Source organism: Calonectris borealis, chromosome 4 (genome assembly GCF_964195595.1).
Source record: "Calonectris borealis chromosome 4, bCalBor7.hap1.2, whole genome shotgun sequence".
Classification (NCBI taxonomy): Eukaryota; Metazoa; Chordata; class Aves; order Procellariiformes; family Procellariidae; genus Calonectris; species Calonectris borealis.
In genome coordinates, this window is record NC_134315.1 from 35,974,725 (window position 1) to 35,999,299 (window position 24,575).

The 24,575-nt window shown below is 36.7% G+C and overlaps 1 protein-coding gene across 1 annotated transcript in view; it reads left to right on the forward strand.

The window, feature by feature from the left end:
* FAT1 (FAT atypical cadherin 1) overlaps positions 1-24,575 on the forward strand; it is a 111,477-nt gene that overhangs the window by 84,005 nt on the left and 2,897 nt on the right. The window contains exons 11-26 of the mRNA XM_075149213.1: positions 373-569; positions 2,026-2,179; positions 3,632-3,865; positions 5,149-5,538; positions 6,920-7,134; positions 7,548-7,685; positions 8,005-8,148; positions 10,324-10,521; positions 14,798-15,599; positions 16,548-16,679; positions 16,787-16,950; positions 17,538-18,000; positions 18,484-18,637; positions 18,883-18,993; positions 19,207-19,838; positions 20,096-20,233. Of these exons, the coding sequence (XP_075005314.1) occupies positions 373-569; positions 2,026-2,179; positions 3,632-3,865; positions 5,149-5,538; positions 6,920-7,134; positions 7,548-7,685; positions 8,005-8,148; positions 10,324-10,521; positions 14,798-15,599; positions 16,548-16,679; positions 16,787-16,950; positions 17,538-18,000; positions 18,484-18,637; positions 18,883-18,993; positions 19,207-19,838; positions 20,096-20,233 (4,266 nt within the window). The remainder of the gene's footprint in view (positions 1-372; positions 570-2,025; positions 2,180-3,631; positions 3,866-5,148; positions 5,539-6,919; positions 7,135-7,547; positions 7,686-8,004; positions 8,149-10,323; positions 10,522-14,797; positions 15,600-16,547; positions 16,680-16,786; positions 16,951-17,537; positions 18,001-18,483; positions 18,638-18,882; positions 18,994-19,206; positions 19,839-20,095; positions 20,234-24,575) is intronic.

The following is a 24,575-nucleotide window of genomic DNA, read 5'->3' on the forward strand; positions in this document are numbered from 1 at the left end:
ACTTACACTGAAGTTAGTGATGTAGTTAAAGAACAAACGAAAGAAATTTCACAAAATAATAGACTTAATTTCCAGTGGAATATTTTATTGTTTTTGTTATTTAGCATATGTCTTGATATGATGTTATCTATAATGCTACATGAATTTCTACATTGATTTTTATAGATTCTATTGGCTGCAGTTAAATTTGTTGTATGAGCATCTGCTGACTATTTCTACCTGGAAAATGAAGCTATTTCCCTATAAAGGCATAGAGAATGGCTGGTTATTTGCATTTACATTTTTTCTCTTTAGTTATAACTTAATGTTGATAGAGTAATAGTAGCAATCTCTTTCTTGTCTTTAATTAAATGGTTTTTTTTCGTATTTCAGGAGGTGATCCCTTGGGACAGTTTGCTGTTGAAAGTATACAGAATGAATGGAAGGTCTATGTCAAAAAGCCTCTGGACAGGGAAGAAAAGGATAATTACCTTCTAAATATTACAGCTACTGATGGGACCTTTGCAACTAAAGCTGTGGTGGAGGTTAAAGTCCTTGATGCTAATGATAATAGCCCTGTTTGTGAAAAGGTAGGCACAATTTTTTATCTTCTGTGTCTAGCTGCTTCCATATGTAAAATGTAAACTTTCTTTGAAATTGCTTCTCAGGAGACTGACAAATAGGTGTTCATTTTATGCTGGTAACAGAAATTTGAACTATTAAGATAGAATGCTGTCAAAGAAAAGTTATTTCATGGACAGGTTTCTTAAATAAAAATCCAGAAATAATTCATTGGTGTAATTTTAACACTCGATGGGTATTTGAAGAGTATGAGGAGAACTGGAGTACATTTCTCCTGTGTTAATGCATACTTCTCCAAAAGGAATTGTTTTAAGCAGCAGCCGTGATAGTTTATATGCTCTATTTTCTGAAGGAAGCAAAGTCTCAAAGAAGGCTGCATACCATCACTTAGTTGATGTATTTGTGCATTTCCTGTGATAAAAGAGTTGAAAAGACTGGAATATTATCCTGCAGTTGCACTCAACAGCACCAAAAATCTGTAATCCATAAATGTTTTCTTGTTACAAAGCCAGATTTGATAGTCTGCAAAAATAGACATGCAAAAATAGACATGATAGTCTGCAAAAATAGCCATGAAAAATAAAGAATGGAAAAAAAACCAGAAAGGTGGGCCCTGCGAGATGTATAATTGCCTTATGAGAAAGCCCTGGGTTTTCATAGTCAGCTTTTTTTTTGTACTTTAGCACATTTGGACTTTTCATAGCCGTCTTGTTGAACACAGATTTGACGTTACTGGGTGGAAAGGCAAAATCTTTTCTTGTTCTGGGAAGGATCAAGTTTACAGTGAGCGTTTGATTCTTTTTCTTAGTTGATGGTTATGTTGGTTACTTCTGTATAAATGATTGCAGTTATATACAGACTGTCAATGTAAGGTAAGTCAATGTTTTTAGCTTTTTTCCTTTGTTAATATTGGTGTTAAAAGGCTCAGTCCTTCTAATTTAATGCACATCCCTGACACAGATGACCTGTAAGAGTGCTTAGTGCCTTTAAATTTTGGGTGTTTCTTTCTTAGTTTTTATTTAAACTGGAAGCTTTTATTTCATGCCATTTCAAAAAAGGCAGGTATCAATTTCTTCTAGATTGAGTCAGACCTAGAAAAGATGATTTACCAAAAGAGGAAAAAATTAAATTACCAAAAATTTATAACTCCTATTTTGGGAATGCATTTAATTATCAGTTAATCAGTTACAAGTGTTTAGAGTTCTTAGCTATGCAGTGATACTCAAGAGTCCCTATGGTTGCAGTATTAATTACCTTTCCAAATAATCTAATAAATGTGAGGTAATTGATTAGAAAATCCTAAGTTCTTTTCGTTTTCAGGTATTTCATCCTCTGGTTCACTTCATATGTTACCAAACATTCAAACAGGATATTATCTCATCTGTCATTCCTTCTTCCCCTCCCCTTTCCAAGCTCTACTTATTTCATATGTTTAGTCTTTTAATGTAACTTTTCATCTTGCAGGCTTTATACACTGATTCTGTTCCTGAGGATGCCCTTCCTGGCAAACTGATAATGCAGGTATCTGCTACAGACGCAGATATTCGCTCCAATGCAGAAATTACTTACACACTGCATGGCACAGGAGCAGAAAAATTCAGACTCACTCCAGACACAGGTAATAATGCTTTAGACACTATACAAAATTCCAGTCACCACCTCATTTTATGAAATGTTTTACTATTACATTAAGACTTACATAAATGTCAGTACTTTAAGCTTTCCATTAAGGGTTAGTTTATTATATAACTGTCGAAAATGTGAGTTTCTACTACACAAATACTAATAATATATTGAATAGAAGTCAGGGAAAAGGCAAGTATTTTAATATATGAGGAACTAAAGAGCAAATAGGGTAATTGCCCCGAAGCGAGAAACTTTCATGCTGAAGTGACTGGAATAAAAGTATTTTGTACTTTTTTTGTTTGTTGTAGTAATAGCAATAATGGTTTATAAACTGAAAATATCTTCATTCAGATTCTCTTTGCCATCATTTGGTTTGGCATGTTAAATGGGATGAGGTTAGATGGAGCAACAAATTTCCTTTCCATAGTAAGCACCAAAAGTGCCTCCAGTTTTATTGGCAGCATTATATAAACGAGATTAACTTTTAACTTGCCTGACTGGTTTTCATGGCATTCATGTCTTCTGGATTATAATATAGGTCAAAGCTAATGCCAAAGTCTTGTGCTCTGCAGGCTGCAGTAGACAAGCAGTAGGAAGGGAGTAATAAACAATATAGAAAATTTTAAATCAGATAAATACAAAGATATAGTGGAAATATGGAGAAGGAGATTAGAATACTTCAGTGGCAAAATAAATGAGAAGGATCTTACTTCATGAGGTTTTTTTGACTTTGAATGTCACCTGTGTGCTGTACTAGCGTGTTGTTACATAAATTCAGAATTGGTGGGGCTAGAATACTCATAAACAATATTTCAGAATACTTTTTTGAATTGGTTAAAAGGACACAGTGGCTACACATTGTGCCTGTCATAGTGTTTTCTGTCACGTTGGAAGGAAGTATGTGTTAGACTTCTAGAGGTTTGTCTGTAGCAGCAAGTTATATTTGATAGTGTGAATAGCTCTGTTTATTCATTGAATGTTAGAGGAGGAGAGTCAGCTCAATAGCTGTGGAAGGAACACAACTAACTAGCCCAGGAAAACCATACGTGGATTTTACCCTGCATTTTGTTAAAGCCAGAGTTCTAATATTTTCATTTTCTTTACACAAAAACGTGTGGATTCATGTATTTATACGCATTCTCTCTTTTTCTGCATCGTCAGGTAGTCTCACTTTAGCTGATTTCTGTTTCAGGGGCATTTGAAAAAAAGGCAGAGGATTTTAGTATTTAATATTTTAAAGCTGAAAAGGCAGGCCACTGACATCCTTTGCCCAAAGTGGAGCTCATTAGGGCAGTATAGCTGTTGACTTAGCCACTGATGAAATATCATCAAAAAGAAAATTGTTGTTTAGTTTTTCTGAGTACAAAGATTTTAGAGGAAAACATGTTCGGGATATTTAAGTCTTACAACTCACATCAACTTACGTATGTTATTCTTTTTATAGGTGAACTGAAAACATTAATGCCACTTGATCGTGAACAGCAAGCAGTTTATTATCTTCTAGTGAAAGCCACAGATGGAGGAGGAAGATTCTGCCAAGCTAATATTATTCTGACTCTGGAAGATGTGAATGATAATGCCCCAGAGTTTACAGCTGATCCTTACTCCATTACAGTATTTGAAAACACAGAGCCTAAAACCCTTTTGACAAGAGTGCAGGCAACAGATGCAGATGCAGGTATGCATTCTTTGACCAATACTTCTGTCATGGTCTCAGAGTTACAGTAATGTTTATATAGTCTTATCCTGAGAGATGTTAAGTCTTTCAGTGGAACTGACAGATGTTCAATACCTCTCAGGATTAGATTCCTGAAAGATATATTTAGGGCTACTAAATCGTGTAACACCTGACTTTCATGTGTGAGCAGCTTGGAAAAGATCCCTTTTGTGTCTCTGCAAAAAAGAAAAGAGGGGAAAGAGGTGAAATATAGGATATTTTTAGTGTGATAGGCTGTTAATGTTATGATGGGTTAGATCCATCCTTTTACTCCTGGTGTAAGTAAAAGGAATATCAAGCCATGTCTGTTCGTGTAAATGTGCATTCATAGATTTTGAATGTGTGCTTCTCAGGCTAGCCATTGACGATCATACTATAAAGAGAACCCTGGTCAATTGTAGCTTTATGTATATGCTGCCCTATTAAGATTTTTGCTGCCTCTTTATCTTCACTGTTTAATTACAAGTATTTAAGTGAACATAAAATTACATTAGAAAGAGTTTGTTCTTAGGCTTTGTTGTCAGGAATACAACAGCCTAAGGTCTTTTTAAAAGTATACGATTTCCATATACCATCAGTTTATTAATCAAATAATACTAATTAATAGTTGCCTCAGTCTCATCAAGCAACCAACCTGCTTTAGGCTATGATAAAGCTAGGTTGCTGAATTGGAAGGTAACAGACAGATGTTTTCACACTTCACTAGTGTTTGAGGCTCAGGAGGAGCAAAATGCTTGGCCCAAAAACTTATGGGGTTTTTGTTTGTTTGTTTTATACAGAAATATTGCTAGAAATTATGTTCCTGTTAATTCTGGGACTTGGTTCTTAAATAAACTTACTGGAATTGAGTCTAGTTATTTGGTGCAGCCTAACTCTCCCATATCCTCCCGTGTTATTTATAAGCCTGCTAAGCAGATGCTGTTGTACTAAAGTTATAATTAGATTTATATTACTAATCGTTTCATATTAGCAGTACTGTGACTGAAGCAGAACCATGCTTTGTGTTTCTTTTGTGGCAGAAAATCGGTGCAATGAAGTGTTAGCTTAATTTTTTGAATCAAATTACATCTTTTTGGAAACCATTCTGCCCTTCACAGGGCAGCCTTTAACTCTTGCTGAAATTTACTTTAACATGAATGATAATATTTAGCATGCATGTTTTATTTCTGTAGCTATCAGATCTGTTATTATGTTGGTGTATTTTAACAGCTGCTTCATACTCTGCAATTGTTTCCAAAATGCAGGGACGAACCATAAAATCCACTATTCACTAGTGAACTCTGCAGAGGGCCAGTTCTCTATAGATGAATTCTCTGGTATCATTCGGTTGGAGAAGCCTTTGGATCGGGAATTACAAGCTGTGTACACCTTAACTTTGAAGGCTACAGATGAAGGTTTACCTAGAAGACTGTCTTCAACAAGTAGTCTTATAGTTTCTGTTTTGGATATAAATGATAATCCACCAGTATTTGAGCATAGGGAGTACAGTGCGAGTGTATCAGAGGACATTTTGGTTGGAACTGAAGTTCTCCAGATCTATGCTGCAAGCAGGGACATTGAAGCCAATGCTGAAATCACATACTCAATAGTCAGTGGGAATGAACATGGAAAGTTCAGCATCGATTCAACAACAGGTAACAGATTACAACTATGAATATACTTTAGGCTAACTAAACACTGTGCCATGCTGTGTTCTATAGTAATTCAACCAAATAGGTTATGTATAATCTATGTGCATCATCCTGGCTGTAAAGCCAGTGCTATTGTCTGTTCACCCATTTTGCCACCGTGCTTACTAGAAGAGTGCAGTAGAATGTAGAATAGGAACTTTATTTGTTGCTGCTACTTATTGTTATTTGGGTTAGATTCATTTAGCTGGCAAGAGTAAGGGTTTCCTAGCTGGAATATTCCCCGCCCTGTGGGCAGAAGGGGTGGAAAGACACAGTTCTGTAATGATAGAAGCGTCATAGTCTTTTCACAAAAGCTATATAATCAGAATGAGTGGCCAGACTTGGTAAAAGAAAGATCGGAAATTAAATTGATTGGGAAAAATAGTCATTGGTCCACAAAGACAGTAATTCTAGAGGCGTTTAATATGGCATTGAAGAGAGGTTTGAATATTTTTTTCAATCATATATCCAGCATGACAGCAGAGATTTTAGGCTTGCACGTTAGTCAGATTTAGTCTCAGGAAGCATTTAGGTTCTGTGGAGAATTTTTCGCTATTAATGATAATTTTTTGTTAAAAATCAATATACACCTCAATTCTAGTTTTGTTTTCTTATATAGTTCTTTTTCTAGAGTTAATTTCTGGTAAAGTTTGTTTTTTTTAAATAAAACTTAAATAACCCAGAAGTTAATAGTATTTAATTATACCAGTGTAATTGAAATTATAATTCTTCCAGCTGCTTTTTCCAGTGTGCACACTGGTACTATGGTATAGAAGTTCTTTGCCAGTTTAACTTCTTCACATATTTGAAAGGGGGAAAAAGGTTCCAGGAAAATACTTCCCAGTAGCAAATCAGTGTGTATGTTAGAGACTGCGCTATCTTAACTAGTTGGTTAAAAACTCACACTTTAACTCAGATATTTCTATCAATCAAAATTCATGGTCAGACACTTCTGTTATTACCTCTGCATACTCCATGCCTGACCTTAATGCTGGTTGCAAGGAAAGTCAAGTTAAAGGTCATTTCATTAACCATTTTTGGTTAATTTTAATTGAAAATTAAGAATAGGACATTTTCTAAACACATTTTTTATTTTTCTTCATTTTTTTTTCATTACAGAATGAGAGCCAGGTGGTTTTAAAGTGGTAATGGCAGGAACTTCTCAACTTTATACTTTTAGGTGTAAAGCCTGATCATTTCACTGTGTAGCTGCAGCTTTACAGTGACAAATCAAGCCCTGAAGTAGCTGAGTATTTGTCAGACTAAAATCAAAAGTTGCAATATATAATACTACAGCAATAGCAGAGTTTGCGTGAGGGTTTTCTTCTTTTTTTTCCTTCCCTAGGAGCCATTTTTATCATTGACAGCTTGGATTATGAAAGTTCTCATGAGTACTTCTTGACAGTGGAAGCCACAGATGGAGGCACACCTTCCTTAAGTGATGTTGTAACTGTGAATATTAACGTAACAGATATCAATGACAATACTCCAGTGTTTAGCCAAGACACTTACACTGCAGTAATCAGTGAAGATGCTATGCTTGAACAATCAGTCATTACAGTACGTATTGTTGTTTTTTTCCTTTGAAATACTCTGTCATGATGATCATGCTTTTAGTCTTGAAGGAATAAATATTGATTTGAAGATGGACATAACTGAATAGATAAGTTTGCCACTGAGTGAATTGAAAATTTATTTTGAAAAAGTTTCAGAACAAGGGACTTGAGATGCTATGGGAAAGTAGATGATATTTTGTGATATATTTGTGTTCTCCTCATGAGAACATGACTTAATTTTCAGAAGAAATTCAGGAAATTAAGTGATGTTGGTATGTTCTATTCGGATGACATTTCTCCTGAGAACTGTGAAATGTGTTAGACCAAAACAGCTGTGCTCATCTTCAGGATGAGTTTATCTGAAAGACGATAGAGTCTGTTTTGACCTGTTTTAAATGAGACTGTAATGTCCCTTAGGTTATGGCAGATGATGCTGATGGACCTTCAAACAACCGCATTCACTACGCAATTATAGATGGTAATCAGGGAAATCCTTTTACAATTGACCTTACCAGGGGTGAAATAAAAGTGACTAAACTTCTAGACAGAGAAAAGGTAGGTTTTTGATGCTTTTTGAGCGGTTGGGATTAATTTAGCTATACATAATCGATGACCACCATTTCTTGGATTATATTTGTAGATTACCATTTCAGGTGTTCCAAAGTTAATACAGCTGTAACAAAGTGAAAGCATCTGTTTATGTCCGTGCTTTTTGAGGTGGGGGGCATATGCGGGGGGAAGAGAAAGGATTAGATATATGAAGGCAAGTTTTACTGGGGGGTGGCACTAAAATATTTCTTCCTTAAAAGGAAAGCTGAGTTTGTTACTCTCTGCTCCTTAGTGAATGTTTGAAAATTTTTTTATTATTTCTTAGATTTCAGGATATACCTTGACAGTTCAAGCTTCAGATAATGGAAACCCGCCTAGACTTAACACAACCACAGTTAATATTGATGTTTCTGATGTAAATGACAATCCTCCAGTATTCTCAAAAGGAAACTATAGTGTTATCATCCAGGTAAATACAGATAGTGAAGTAGCCAAATCAGTAATATTATTGGAATGTTAATTTGTGACTTGAAAAATTCCGCAAGATATGATAAAACTAATGCTTCAATTTTATTTTTCTGTATTTTTAATTATATAAGGTTGTCAGTGAGACTGCTTACCTGAATAAGTGTTAAGAGTTACAAAATTCATATTGTGCAGTCTATTTAGAAACTTACGTTGCAAGTTGAGCGTGTTCTTTTTTCATGTACTTCGTGTGTGTACATGTGTATATATATATCATACATTGCATTTATGTTCATAACATTCTTAGCATCATGCAGAGAGGTTAAAATACATAATAATTTTGCTATTTCTTTTTAATCTTAGAGTTACTGCTTAGAAAAAGATACTTCAGGTACCTATTACCGTGAAGCAAGTGTTGTGCACTGCGGCGCGTAGTTCAAGACTTAATTCCTATTGGCCGCCTCTGGGATCAGAAGCAGTTAGAACAGGAGTAGTATTTCATATTGCTACATACCAGTCCTTTGACTAATTTTGTACCTTAAGATGGTAGTAGTGCGCCAGATTCTCAAATGGCTGACGTGTACGTGCCTGATTCAGTAGACTCTCTGCTAAAGCAAAGATAGCAAAGGGAGCGTCTGTACTTCTTGTCTTCCTGAATCCAATAGAGAATAAATGGAAGGGAACAAAGCAATTGCATTAAGACCTTTATACTAGTAACGTAAGTGAGCTCAATCCCTTGGGTCCTTCTGCTGTTGCTGGTGCCTGGCCTTGTACAATAGATAAGTGGGGATCAGGCAATGTTATCTGGTGCATGTGCCATCCTAACATACCACTTCTGTTTGAGACCGTGTACATGATTTGTAAAGGTAGCTTTCCGAAAGAGAACAAAGTGATTCATCACTACCCAACATATACAGAGTATGCAAGTAAGATGTCCTGGATCTTACTTTTTTTTTCTAAAGCAACAGAGTTGTATGTTTTTGTTCTGTCAGAGGTAAAAATGTTAATTAATGTATCCCCTAAAACTGTAGACTATATAGGCAATATCCGTAATGTTTCCCGTACTAAATTAAAAAGAAAGACCTTGTCTTTTATAGTTCATTCATATCAGCCTGTCCCAGTATCAGAGTAGCAGAGAAAAAGCTGGCGGAGTTGCCCAAGAATGCTGGTGTGCATTTCCTGATATATTGGAGATGGACATATTTGGACACAGTTGGAAATGTGCTTAGCTATTATGAAAATCAAGTTACTTTAGATGTCCAAATGTAAATATTTGTATTTTAAAATGATGGTCCTTGTCTGCTTTGCTGAAGGGGGAAAAAAGCTTCGGCTGCAATATCTGATAATTAACTTGACTTATTCTCTCAAGAATAAAGAGTATGCTTGTTATTAGGAGTTTTTGCAACAGTGAAAGGATAGCATTTTGTTCTTGTACTTCACAGTAACACTTCTACTTTTTTTTGCATTTAAAATATGTGTGTGTATATATATATATATAAAAAAAATCTGGTCAATACAGTATAGCACAAATATTCTGGGAGAGGTGTTACAAGTGTTAGATAAGGGTGGGTGGATGGGTGTGTCAGATACATGATAAACCAAAGTGTGTGAAGTGTCTGTGAAACTCAGGCATCCACATGATGCAAACTTGAAGGGATTTTATGATGCGAATTTTAAAACCTGGATTTAATATTTTAACCAGACTGCGGCTGTAGCAGCAACAATTGTAGTCAGAACACTAATTAGGGACACAAGGAGTCAGATGGAGGAGTGTGTTTTTTCTAGTCCTCCCAGCAAAGGCATTGGATTGTTCTTAATAGGTGTTTTAGCTAAATTTGAAGTCTTTGAGGACTTGGTAATTAATCTACAGTAATCTTAATGCAGACCAAAAGTGGAAAACGTAAAGTTTCAAGGCTGAGCTACTTTTAAAAATATAAGACAAAGTTTTAAAAAACAAAGTTTTTTCCTTTTTCCTGCCTTTCTCCTTTTACTGTTTTCATCGTTATTCTCAGAGGGTAGTATTTTTCCTTAAACAATATTGTCATTCAGATTTCTGTTATACTAATTAACTGGTTTGACAGTAATTTGATTTTTTTTTTCCTGTTGTGAAAAAGAAATCAACGTTAGGCTATATGCTCAATTATAACAAAACCAATGTGATCGTATTATGCATTTATAGGAAAATAAGCCTATTGGATTTAGTGTGCTACAGCTAGTGGTGACCGACAAGGATTCTTCTCACAATGGCCCTCCTTTTCTCTTCACCATCCTGAGTGGAAATGAGGAGAATGCTTTTCAGATTAACCAGCAGGGAGTACTGACAACAACTGCGGCACTGAATCGCAAAGTGAGGGATCACTATTTACTTCATGTTAAGGTAGGATGTGCTACCTCTAGCTGTTCTGCGTTATAAGTATTTAGTTAACTTTTCCCACTCATGCCCAATCACCACTTTCTCCTGCCTACCCCTTGTCTTTCTGTTACAAGATCCTAACATGCCAAGCAGTCATTTGAGGCATGTCTCTTGTGGTAACGTCTTCAGAGACAATGTCTGTTGATTTAAATGGAAACCTACACAGGTGTAACAGTAAGCTGAATTAAACTCATGGTAAGGATAAGGTGTAAGTGAAATGTTAACTGGGTGAGTGGTCTTGATAAGCCCTTTGCCTTTCATGTGGGATGCTGGAAAAGCCAGCAGGGGACGGGTCCCTTGAGCCGCCTGCTTTTGCCTGCAGACTTCCTCTTGCCACTATCGCTTTGACCCTTGAAGCTGTGAACTGGACTACACTGATACGATGGAAACGGGGACATTGAAAGTTGCACATCATGGCAGTACTGAAATATTTTTCTATAGTGCCACATTCTTTTTCCAATGGCAATTGAAAATATCTTTTTTTAAGTTTGGAAAACCAGGTCAGTGGACCTTTGTCGTAGCATTGAAACTTGCAGCGCAGTACTCGGCGATTTGAGAATCTTGCAGTGGAAAACACGGCATAAAACTCAAAAAGGACCCTTTTGGTATGCCTACATTTGCCATTGTTGTGCAAAAAGACCAGACCATGTCCAAAAATCCAGGTTACATTAACTTAGCTAAGTTCTCTCAAATACTTTTTTGTAACCTAATGTAAGAAAAGTTCAAGCCTTTTTTTTTAATCTTATCCAGTCCTTTTTAATTCAGTTATAAATTAAGCAGCTGTGAACAGGGGACTTAAAATTGGTAGGCTAAAAATAGCTGGCCTTAATTCTTAAACTTCACTTCCGGATTTGTGTTTTAAGAAAAATTCTTACCTTTATTTTTACATGAGGAATTTATTTCAATCTCCAAATTATTCTCATATGTAACATCGCAGACAATTTCTGAGTAAACATACACTTGCAGAGTTTGAGCAGTACTGTGTCTGCGTCAGTGTATACTGAATTCTGTCCACATTGGGATAATAATTGTGCCGTGTTTATGCAAAGTCTATCTCTTTTCTTTGGGGAAGGAAAAAAAATTCCCACAGGTACTGTCGTTTGCTGGCTGAGTCACTAAAACGTTATCAGGAGCCATCAGTGTAAGAACCAGCCATGCTGGAGGTTCCATTTAAATGTAATTTAGGGTTTAAGAATTGAGATTAAAAAGGGTGCAGGGTGGTATATCATTCCTCTGTTAGCCATTTTTTTCTCAATGGTGATCTGCTAATTAGTGGTGGAACAGATTAGCTTTCAGGGTACCCAAGCGATGGCTCTGTTGGCCTTCCTAGGCTGCATGAGTCCAAAACAGCAGTAGAGCTGGGCTTTGTCACACTTGTCCAAGTTCTATACCAATTCCCCAAAGTCACCTTTTTGTTTAGGGAAGGAGAACCAGAAATGTTTTTTCTGTATGTGCAATCAGTGTAAAACAGGATTCATATGTTTTGTTTTATATTTTCTCTAAGCAATAACTAATTTCTATTTATTTTGCTTCTAAAACATATTCCTATGAATGCATGCACAGGCAATTGCGTCTGTTTTGTGTAGACTGTTACGTTGTCTTTGTCACATTTCATGATTTATCTGCACCTTTGGCCCTTCCTAATATGCCTGCCTTTTCTTAAGTACCAGGCGCCTATCTAACACCTTCTTCTGGGTGGAATCATGCAATTCTTTCATTTCCAAGCCACTTCCTAGGCTGTAGGATGCTTGTAAACAGCCTGTCAGTACTTCAACTGTCTTCTCTTTCGCACAGGGCTTGAAAAGTGCCTTTTTTCTAGGGAATGAATAAGGGCTATTTTAATAGCATCCAGAAGCTAAAGAAGTGTCTTAAAACAAATGTACTCATTTAGAACAAAGGCTTCTTGGAGATTGTAAATCATTAAAGCTAATGTGCATTTTTTGTGTGCTGTATTACCCAATCTCGGTATTTTGGACGTGTCTAATCTCTTGATTTACAAGTTCCCTGCCTGGATCCTGGAAATATGTCACTGTCTTTTAATTCCCATTTATCATCTTATACTTTTTTTAAATAGAACAGTGCTATAATTTGCTATTATCTTCTCCTTAGTGAGTCACTATACATGAGTATGAAGGCATCTAAGACTAAAACTAGCATTTCCATATCACAAGACTTCAGTTCCAATGATACACACAAAAATAGATACATGACTCTTGTGGAAAAATATTCTTCCCCTGTTCATTTAAAAGAAAGATTTTTCAAAGGCTGTAGGAAGGCATCTTCTCAAGTTTACACTATCTTTAATTTCTGCACTTTCATCTTGCGGCTCACAAGTTAATGCCTGTGTATGATCTCTTGATACTCGTTTTCGGTTTTTAACTGACCTTCACAGGTATGCTTTTCAGTATTGACAGCTTTCACCTTATGGATGGATTGCTGAGGCAGAGGTCTTCTTATGTTACAGGCATACTTTAATGGGGGGGGGAGGGGGGGGGGGGGGGGACAAAAAAAACACCAAACAAAAATACCAAAAACCCACAAACAATCCCTCCAATACACACCCCACACACCCACTACCACCAAAAAACTTTACTTGACATGAGCCTTTCTTTTACTTTACTTTTGTGGGTTTAATAGAAATAAGGATTTTTTTCCCAACAGCCACCTACATGTGCATGCCACTCACATTTGCTTTCCCTCTCTCCAAAGGAGATAGATTATCCATTAACAAATGTCTCACAGCATTAGTGTGTGAAATCTTCAGCTATGAGTCATACAGTCCTTTGTGCCACACTCTGAAGTCTTTAGTTTAAAACCACAGCAGATTTTTAAATATCTACACTATTGAAAAATCATTTCTCCTGGGGCTCTTCTTTCCTACTTGCTGTCCATTTGTTATAATTTTGCTTGCCTGTTTGTTTTAAACCCTTTCTTGTTTCCCTTGGGCATTTCTCCTGCAGCTAAACTGCCTGCCTTGTCTTGTTTCCAGGCAGAAATCTAGGCAAAGCAAAACTTTGCCAACTTGAGCTCTGTTTCTCTCTCTCGTTATTTATGTCTGGGTAACTAGAGGGCAGTTTCTAGCCATGCCTGTCTTTTGGAGTTAACGGATGAAGACATGTAGTTCTATGAGACATGCATTACCTTTTAAAAATGCTATGATTATGTGCACATCCACAGGTAATCTTGTGCCTGGAGTTTTTCCTCTTTTGCTTAAATTTGCATGAAAAATCAAAAGCAGCTTCTCTGCATAGATCTTTAAAGTGTACCAACTACCTGTAGTAGTAAATTATTAGTAATTATTGTAAAATCTTCTGAACAGTGCAAGATATCTTCTACCTTCTGAGCCCTGTGTATCTTCTCTCTCCCTTCACATCTCTCCAAACCTTCTTTGCCCATTTCTTTAGTCTCACTTTCAATAAGCGGGAAAGAGCTCTGGGAAAAAGGTAGACAGGAGACAAGAACTGAGAAATAAAAAGAAAGAAAGTGAACCCAAGGGAATGCACTGTTCTCACTTTTCTACTTTCTTTTTGTCCCCTCTTTATACAACGACAGCATATGCTTTTGTCAAAAAAGGGTGGAGGACACGGGATGTGATGTTTAAAAAGGCTTTAAAATTGAATTAGGCTGATTCTGTTAAAGATAATTACTTTAATTGTCTGAAGCAAATAGCACTACAGGTGATTTTTTTTTTTTTCCCTCTCGATCACAAATCATGAAAGACAACATAATTAATTGTAACTTTCTACACGTATTGTTTTCCTTTTGAAATACTGTTTGGCATACTGCATTTAGATTGTCTTTAAGACCACCTCCCAATAACTGTGGTGAAGCATGTTGTAAATTTCTAGAGCATGACCATTTCAAGTTGGTAATGTGTTTCCATGCTTGAAATAAAAAAGCTTCAAGCACCATCTGCTGTCTGAAATCAGCTACTGTGCATTTCCTCTGTATTTTCTAGAAGTGTTAGTAGCTTCCTAGCATTTCCAGGTATTAAGAGTGCTGTAGCCTTTTAATCTTGGAAGAAGTGAAAACATGTTTGTATGTGCCTGCTTATAGAAGCTTTTAAAATTTTCAGTATTAAATTTTATGTCAGGCCCTGTGTTATGAAATTTTCATAAAGCATTTTCCTGTAGGAACTTTTTTTTTGTAGAAAAATACAACTCTACAGTATACAGTACAAGTATCTACAGTAGAATTTGAGATAAAGCAAAAATCTAACTCTATCCTCATCTTCCTTTAGGTGGCAGATAATGGAAAACCACCATTGTCATCTTTGACTTACATTGATATTAGAGTTATTGAGGAAAGCATTTATTCTCCAGCAATTCTGCCTCTAGAAATCTTTATCACAGCCTTTGGGGAAGAATATTCAGGTGGTGTCATTGGAAAAATTCACGCAACCGATCAAGATGTTTATGATACTCTGACATACAGTCTGGACCCCAAAATGGAATCCTTGTTCTCTGTTTCCAGTACTGGTGGCAAACTAATAGCACATAAAAGGTTAGACATAGGACAGTACCTCCTAAATGTCACTGTTACAGATGGAAAATTTACAACTGCAGCTGATATTACTGTACACATCAGACAAATCACACAAGATTTATTAAATCACAGCATTGCAATACGCTTTGCAAACCTTGCCCCTGAAGAATTCATCGGTGATTACTGGCGCAATTTCCAGAGAGCTTTAAGAAACATCTTGGGCGTGAGGAGAAATGACATCCAGATTGTTAGTTTGCAGCCTTCTGATCCTCCTTCAAATCTTGATGTCCTCCTGAATATTGAAAAGTCTGGTAGCTCTCAGCACCCAATGAGAATTTTGCTCCACAAGATAAACTCTTCTGTGCCTGACCTAGAGGAGATTTTAGGTGTCCGGATAATTGATGTTTTCCATAAGCTTTGCGCAGGCCTAGATTGTCCTTTGAAATTTTGTGAAGAAAAAGTAACAGTGGATGAAAACATCATGTCAACCCACAGCACAGCCAGGTTGAGTTTTGTCACTCCCCGTCATCACAGAACAGCAGTTTGTCTTTGTAAAGGTAAGAAAAGCAGTAAGGAAAACAATATCCTTGAAAAGATTGTTCTGGTTTTGAACAGCATAATCCACAGGGGAAAATTTACATTACAGGACAAGATTAAGAATGTCCTGTAACCCTCACTGCAACATTTGCTTAATTTTATTCAGAGTAAGGAGTAATTCTTTCTTGCCTCATTACCTCATTTTAAGAGTTTACATAATATAAGCTTATGAGAGGGGATTTTTTTTTTATAGTTACACCTTTATTTTCCATTTTATGAAAGAAGTTCCTTTTTTTGTTGCCTGTTCTAAATTGCCAGCCATTTTCAGTCTCGTTATGCACGAAGGTAAGTTCCTGCAAAGTACCTGAATACTTCCTGGTTTCTGCTTAGAGGAATAGCCCACACAGCTTCCAAACTTGGCTGCAAATGACAGGGTGAACTGGGAAATGAATATTCATTAAGATACATATAAGTATACAGATTTATAACAGAATATTAATTTGTCTTTAGCTCTGAGGAAAACAACATTGCTTTTTAAAATCATGACTTAACGTTGCTGGGTGAAATTGCGCATCTTAAGTAAATATTTAAAGCCCGTTCCTTTTCTGTCTCAAATCCAGACACACTCTTCTCCTGCTCTCCCAACCCACTCTGTCCATGTTTAATATCTACATGATGGTTTTTATGGTGTATGAGAGTAATGGTAAACCTTAAACCACAACACCAGTTTCCAAATTTTACCACTTGAATTGTTTGAGTAATCAAGATAAGTATGAACATCAGCCACTATATATGCTATTTGTGTAGTCTGTGTTTGTGCCAGTCATGTCCCAAAACTGTTACTTCACTTCCTTGTCTGATAGTTAGGAATATCATTTGGATTGCTTTCAGCTACTGTACTTAAGTGTCCCTTTTCACAAAATACCATTACCACCAAGAGAAGAGAAATAATGTGTTTTGTTTTACAGAAGGGAAGTGCCCCCTGGTGAATAGTGTGTGTGAAGGAAACCCATGCCCTGAAGGTACCGAATGTTTAGGAGATCCAAAGGAAGGAAAATACACCTGTGTTTGCCAAGACAGCAAAGCTGGACAGTGTCCTGGTAAGAAATTAACTCTAAAAATCTCTGCATAAAACCACATTACCTTCCAAATATAAATTCGATTCTAGTCCTGTGTTAACACATTTATGCTTTTCTGTATTCCTAAGCGTCAGCTGGCTCTGCTGTGACATTTACTGGGAGCAGCTATGTGAAATACCGTCTCATGGAGAATGAGAACAAAGAGGAAATGAAGCTGACAATGAGACTTAGAACTTACTCTGCTCATGCAGTTGTTATGTATGCTCGAGGAACAGACTACAGTATCTTAGAGGTATATTAAAATCTCCTAGCACATACCTCCTGCTCTTTTCTTCTTACCATCTTCTTACTATTTTTTGTGCCAAATTAAAAGATTAAATCATAACATCTCTGTAGAATTGTTATAATTGAGAATTGCCTTCAACGTAGAGTGTGTTACACATCCAGGTGATAAACTTGTACAGAATTTTTTTAATGTGTAAAAGGAATTTGTTTTCTTTAATGTTTTAAAAATAAAACAAAACAAAAAACCACCTGAATTATCTATTTTAAATAACAACTTTAAATTTATTTGCTTATAATACTCATTAAGTCCATACAGAAAAAGTCACTTAAAGCACAAGGTGACTAGAGGAAAAAATGTACAAAGTATACATTTTAATTAAAAGAACCATATAGAATGACTCACAGTCACTGCGACTGTTTGGAATATAATTATTAAATGCTATTAATGTTACTAAACTTTTAATTAAACTATTAAATTCTATGAACACCACCATCATCCTGTCTCTCCAGCAAACATAAACTCTTACAGGCATCAATATTTTATACTGTGTAAGTGTGCAGACCATTTGTTGATGTTATGGCTTTCCTCTGTAGATTCACCATGGAAGGCTGCAATATAAATTTGATTGTGGCAGTGGACCTGGGATTGTCTCCGTTCAGAGCATTCAGATTAACGATGGCCAGTGGCATTCAGTATCTCTTGAAGTGGACGGAAATTACGCACGACTTGTTCTGGATAGGGTGCATACTGCGTCTGGTACTGCTCCTGGTACACTTAGAACACTAAACCTAGATAATCACGTGTTTTTTGGTGGTCATATTCGGCAGCAAGGTACAAGACATGGTAGAAGTCCTCAGGTTAGCAATGGTTTCAGAGGCTGTATGGATTCTGTTGTACTTAATGGACAAGAGCTGCCCCTGAACAGTAAGCCACGAAATTATGCACACATGGAAGAATCTGTAGATGTGACTCCTGGATGCCTACTGACTACCACAGAAGGTTGTTCAAGCAGCCCATGTCAGAATGGAGGCATCTGCAATGCACTGTCAAATGGAGGTAAGCTGTGCTATATTCTTCTGCTATTAGTTTTCAAAACTGCTTTTCCACTTCCCTGCCCTGGAAAAAAGAACTTTGTGAATAATTCTTGCTTTCCCAGAGAGTTGTAGAAGGCTGGTTGTTGAGCAGGTAGGAAGGCTGTGTCTGCCTGTGTTCTCAACTCAGCTCCTTGGGGTATGAAGTAAACAAAGTCCATTGGACAAAGTGGGCATTTAATCTTCAGTGTCAACATCTGAGGTCTGTCCTCTTAACTGCCTACTTTAGAGTCTTCCTTTAAAATTCTGAAATCATTGTGACAAGCTTGAGTTTTGTGAGAGAAAAGGAAGTTACCCTTCAATCATATTCAAGAAAAGCCTTACTGTTAGCCTTTCCTTCATCTTTCGATAAAAATATTTCTTTGAACAGGTAGGTGGGCAGGGAGGATTTTATCTTAAATCCAGTAAAGCCATGTATGTCTTTCAAAAAGACCGTATTTGATTTCAGGTTACTACTGCAAGTGTGCACCTTTGTTTATGGGAACTCACTGTGATGTAAGTGTCAACCCGTGTGCTTCCAACCCCTGCCTTTATGGTGGTACTTGCATCCCGGTCAGTGATGATTTTATCTGCCAGTGCCGAGGACAATACACAGGCCAAAGGTATGTTTGTATGGTTTATTGTACCAATGAACCCCTTACAGAATAGGCTATAAATGTAACAGTTTTTCTGTTTTCTTTTTATCTGTTTCATACTTAAGGCTCAGACTTTGAAACCCACTGGAGTTAGTTGAAATTAATGCCAGCCCCTATGTTACAGCTCTGAATCCCACACTATATACTCACTTGCAATAAGGTAATGGTTCATTCATGCTTCCCCCCCCCCCTTATTTTTTTTGCCTTTGCAGGTGCCAGCTGGGTCCATATTGCAAAGACAATCCTTGTAAAAACAGTGGCAAGTGCATCGACAGTTTGGATGGACCTGTTTGTGAGTGTGAAGCAGGCTTTCGTGGAGAAAGGTAGGTAGTGTTCCACATATATTGAATTTCTAACAGTATTACATAAAAGTTAACAGTTCAAAGTGGTTGAAATCTGGAATGTTGATAAAATAGCAAATTGCCTGGTAGTGTACAGTACTGTATATTAAATAGATCTAGAGTTGAGAACAAGGAGACTACAACAAAGACTACTGATGTGAACTAACCATCATTTCTCTGCTCTGCTTCTGGTAGGTGCCTGACTGATGTTGATGAATGCGTAGAAAACCCGTGTCTGAATGGTGCCCTTTGTGAGAATACTTATGGTTCATATCACTGCAACTGCAGCCGTGGATTTGGAGGAAAACATTGCACAGACATTGTTCTTAACAAATATGTTTCAACATCTTGGAACATTAGCTTAGCTGAAGTGATTGGGATTATTGTTTTCATCGCAGGAATATTCTTGTTAGTTGTGATTTTTGTTGTTTGCCGCAAAGTGATTAGTAGAAAGAAGAAGCACCAGCCAGAACCTGAAGACAAGCAACTGGGGGCTACAACAGCTTTCTTGCAAAGACCTTATTTTGATGCAAAATTGAATAAGAACATCTATTCTGACATCCCACCACAGGTTCCTGTTCGTCCCATTTCGTACACTCCAAGCATTCCAAGCGACTCCAGAAACAATCTTGATAGGAATTCTTTTGAGGGATCTGCTATCCCTGAGCACCCAGAGTTTAGCACTTTTAACCCAGATTCTGTACATGGTCACCGGAAAGCTGTAGCTGTTTGCAGTGTAGCACCAAATTTGCCACCTCCACCTCCCTCCAACTCTCCTTCAGACAGTGATTCAATACAGAAACCCAGCTGGGATTTTGACTATGACAGTAAGAAATGTTCTTATTTTATTACTTTTCTGTTAAGTACAGAAAGTACTTAAGTTAAGTGCTGGTACAATTTTAATATGAGCGCAAAGTCTCTGTCTATGCCTGTTAGGCTACAAAAGGCACTATGACTTTATTTGGTTTTGAGTCTGACAGGGCTTCGTGCTCTATTAAGTTTTGTAAAAATGTGTAGATCTCGGCCTTAAATTTTATTGACTCTTTAATCTAGAATTTATCTCACTTGAAACTTTTTCTTTCAGCTAAAGTAGTAGATCTTGACCCCTGCCTTTCAAAAAAGCCTCTGGATGAAAAGAACTCCCATCCTTATAGTGCTAGAGAAAGCATGTCTGAGGTCCAGTCCCTCAGCTCCTTCCAATCTGAATCATGTGATGACAACGGTACGTAAAATACAACCATTCTGTACTGCTGCTTATATTCATTTGTTCTGTCTTTGCATCTATATCTCTTAGTATCAGTAGGACTTACATATATCGAATATATATTAAATAATAGCTTATTTAATATATATCTGTATTTACTTAAGTTAATACCCAGATATGTTAATTTTTAAAGTATTTTGCCTTACACCTCGTGTTAATTACTTTACCTTAAAAGTATATATAAATTATTCTGCTGTTAGAATATTAACAGTGAAAAATGCAGCACAAGGTGTTCAGAGCCTTGTGTTTAAAAGGTGTTAAAAGTGTGTTCAAATTTGAGAAACTCTTCTAGGTAATCATTAGTTATCGCCTTATACAACAATACAGTGAATTTCAAAAATGGCCTCTGCACAAATACAACTTTCGCTTTGACATTCAGCTCTCAGTAAAAAGCTTTCTGGTGTTACAGTTTCATTTGTTTCCTTCTCTTTTTCTTGCTGCGACCTCAGCTCCCATATGGATCAGATCAGTTCTGAGTGAGAGCAGAGTTTAAGGGACTGCTTGTAAGTTTGATTACTTTAGTAATGAAGGAAGCTGCACAAAAAGGAATTTTGTTATAGTAGAACAGTATATTTGGCTTTCACCATGATTAAAATGAATTCATAAAAAAAATTCATAAATTGAAAAAAGCCAATATAAAAATAAAAATACAAATATTTTGATCACAACTCCAGTCCATCAAAATATAATCAGCATACATATTTGTGGGTTTTATTATTATTAATTGGAAGTCTTTTACTTTTCCATTGTGATGACAGATGCTTTTACAGTTGATATGAATGCATCTATGTATTCAGAAACATTTCAGACTGATTGGATAAAGCCACAGTTGTCTTATAACTTAATTCACTAAGCTAAGGTGTTTTGACTCTTTATTCCAATTTCTGCTTTTGTCTGTGTATGGTAAAAAGAATTTGAAATTCCTTTAGCTTAGGAATAAAGAACGTTCTGCTTCTCAATGAAGTAGAGTGATTTGTTCTTAACAGCATGAAAAGAAACATCTGTGTTAATGATTGGTGAAAGTAAAATGGTATGCTTACAGTACTCATCATTTTATCAGTAGACCTGATACCAACTTTCAACTTTTTTCCTGTGGTATTAAGTGTTGTGCAGTACATGTTGTTCTCCCCTCCTCTCCATCCCACATATTTCATATATTCTTACTCACATTTCTTGTCCTGTATCGATTACTCATTAATACATCTTTTTAAGAGAAATAGCTGTAGCATTAGAGATATTGTTCCTTCCTTCCTTTTTGGTAGATTCTGGATTTATTGCGTTGAAATTTAATCCCTGAGCCATGCAAACAAATTGCATGTGCTTACCTCATCCTACCCTATATGAGTAAATCCTTCTCCATTCCAAAAACATCTTGGGAAAGGGAAGACATAAAAAATACATTCATTTTGGTTGTTTTTAAATAAGAATGTCTCAACCTGAATTTGGTATTCCTACTGTGATACCACTGTTCACACACAACTTAAGTAGGTCAGCCACAGAAGTTTTCAGTAGGTATTTTTCATATTCTAGCATTTTAGTTCATTTCAGTGAAAATTTCTTCCCCTGGTCTTCCATTGCGGGGGGAGGGGGGAGGAATGTAGTTTGCAGTCTAAAAGGGGGAAGCCTAATGCAATGCTCCTTAATTCACCTAACCACAAGCCTTTAGAAAAGCCTAGTTTATTGCTTTCTAGATGAAGTATTATGCAAATGGTATGTTTAGGCAACATTTCAGAAATTCTAACACAACTAAAGTAGCTTTGTGCTCCTGCAGAATTTGCTTCAGGAGTAGTTACAAGTACTTTTCCATGTTTATCAAGAATAAAATTCAGGTTTAGAGATGTATTTTATGTATTATATGCAACTGCTTTCTAGATAGAGAGTAAATGTATATGTACACCAATAATCTTGCTTTATAAAATAGTAATGAACTGCAATTTTCCAGTGCTTTTTTGTATGCTGTTTAAAGTGATACTAACTATAGGTTTGTTTTAATTTGCTCCTTTTATACCTTTTACAAGCTTCCATAGTGACTGTAATACACCTTGTCAATGCTGTTGTTGACTCGGTGGAAAAAGAAGGTATATACATGTTTTCATATCTATTTACTGCTTTGGCAGAATAATGCACGTTTGTCTTCTAGTAATGTAGCCCTAGCAGATGGGAGTTATAAAATATTTATTTGGACTTTCTGATAAGTTTTAGCAAAGAATATATTTATATTGTATATCTGTTCATATTTTCATGTGTATGCTGTAGTTACCCTGTGGACAGGTTTCAAAGTGTGATTTCTTGGAAGAAAAAATTATTGGCATAAAAAGATCTGGATGCTTACTCTCTTCAGAAAATATTCACACTAAAGCTCCCAGCAGAATTGAGACAGCATCAAAGGCAATTACATACACTACTGTAGATGAAAAAGCAGCAGCCCCTGCTTCCTTTTCTTCTCCCACCCATATCTCTTGGCACCTTGTCCAGCTGAGCAGAATGGGAGTAGTCTGATACCAGTACTCACTTCCCTGGTCTTCAGATCAATCTGTCTCGTTAGCAGAAAAAACGGATTTCTAGTATGCAGTTGAAGTATACAGGCATACATATCCCTATCAGTTTAAGTAGTTACTTACTACCCAACCTCACATCAGTGTCCAAAAGGTATGGGTGTATATATGTGTACACACACATATATTTTTGTGTGTGTGTGTAGTATGTATTTGGAAATTAGAAAGAGGCGAAGTAGGCATTTTCAATGGAATTTTATTTCTTTTCTGCTAACATTTAAGAACTGACCACTCTGGAAAACACAAACTCTTTACAAAATAATAGTAATAATAAAGGTGCCAGTGAGTCTATACAAATGCTAGTTATTGTTTTAATTGACTTAAAAATCCTTAAAGTTCCAGTAATATGCAAGTAATTCACTCCATGACCATGAGCCTGCAAAGGTTGCTTCTGAAAGAACATCCACAGTGTATGTTTCCTATTTCTTAACACGGACTAGGAAACCCTACTTTTTTATTAAGTCCTACTTGAAGCCATTTTAAGAACACAAAATTAATTACAGTAGCTGAAGATTCTCTTTGGTTTGTTATTTGAAGTACATCCTGTCTAATGTATGCAGACACACAAAAAAAGTAGACTTTTTTTGTCTAAGGGCCTCTGCTAAAAAACTGTAATGCACAGTACTTATGGAAGGGAAAATTACAAGACTAGAAGAGGCAAAAAATCTATCAGAGGAAATATTTAATAACTTACTCAGATTTCCTCTGAGATTTTAATTGGTAGAAACTAAAATTATGGATGTAGTTCTCAAGTCAAAGTTGAGAGTATTGCTTGGTGGTTTAGTACCACTGCAAGATAAATACAAATATTTTATGCATTGCAGAATATTCATAGAGAGATTAAAGATGTCCTGCTCAGCTACTTCTTAACACTTGGAAGTTTCTACTCTTAATAAGCATTCCTTCTTTCAAAGCATCTTAGGTAAAGAGTTCCGCTTTTGAGCACCCTCAGGAGGGTGCCAATTCGAGCAGCAGAGATCCTTGCTCAAGCCTTCAGCAAGGTCAAGTTCTGGGACAGATGGTCTTTTCCTTTAGTGTCCCCAAGTGGTTCTGCCCAACAGGTATCCTGGAAGCACGAACTGTAGCTAGTCTCATCCTAGGACAGTTGTAGGCCTGCATTCTCTGCACTGCTCCTCAGGGAAGGTTGTAGCTCTGTGCAAATCAACAATGCTAAGTGCCAGAGGAAATATAGCTCCAGTCTAGCAGATTGTCACCTAGAAAGATGGGCACAAGGGCCTTTGCCTCAGAAGAGTACAGGACCGAGGTCTCCACATTCCTCGGTAAAAGTGCTCTAAATCGTAACGCCACAGTCTGCCTATTGGCTTTAGTTTTGCACCCAGTTTCCCTAGAAAAATTAAGAATGTTGTCTTCTAAGACGACTACTGGTCAGAACCTTCTCCTGGAGATGAGGCTAGAGATGTTTAGAGTCTCAGATCTCGGATTGATATCTCCTTCAGTGTGGACAGTATTTTTCTTGTCTAGGCTAGGCAAGCTTAAAAAAAAAAAGGGGGAACCCCCCCCGCCCCCCATCCCTCCAGTCTTCCAAGAATAGATAAAAGTATCAATTCTTAGGAGAAGATTCTGGTATTAAGATAGGCGTTGCCCATCTTTACAGACCTGAATAGGGAATATAGATTCCTGAAGAGAGAAAGGTTTAAAATTTGTCAGATAACACAGGACAGTTCTCCGCTGAGCATGAGTTGTTGGGATTGCTATACAAAGGGAGGCAGGTCTCCTAGTGCACA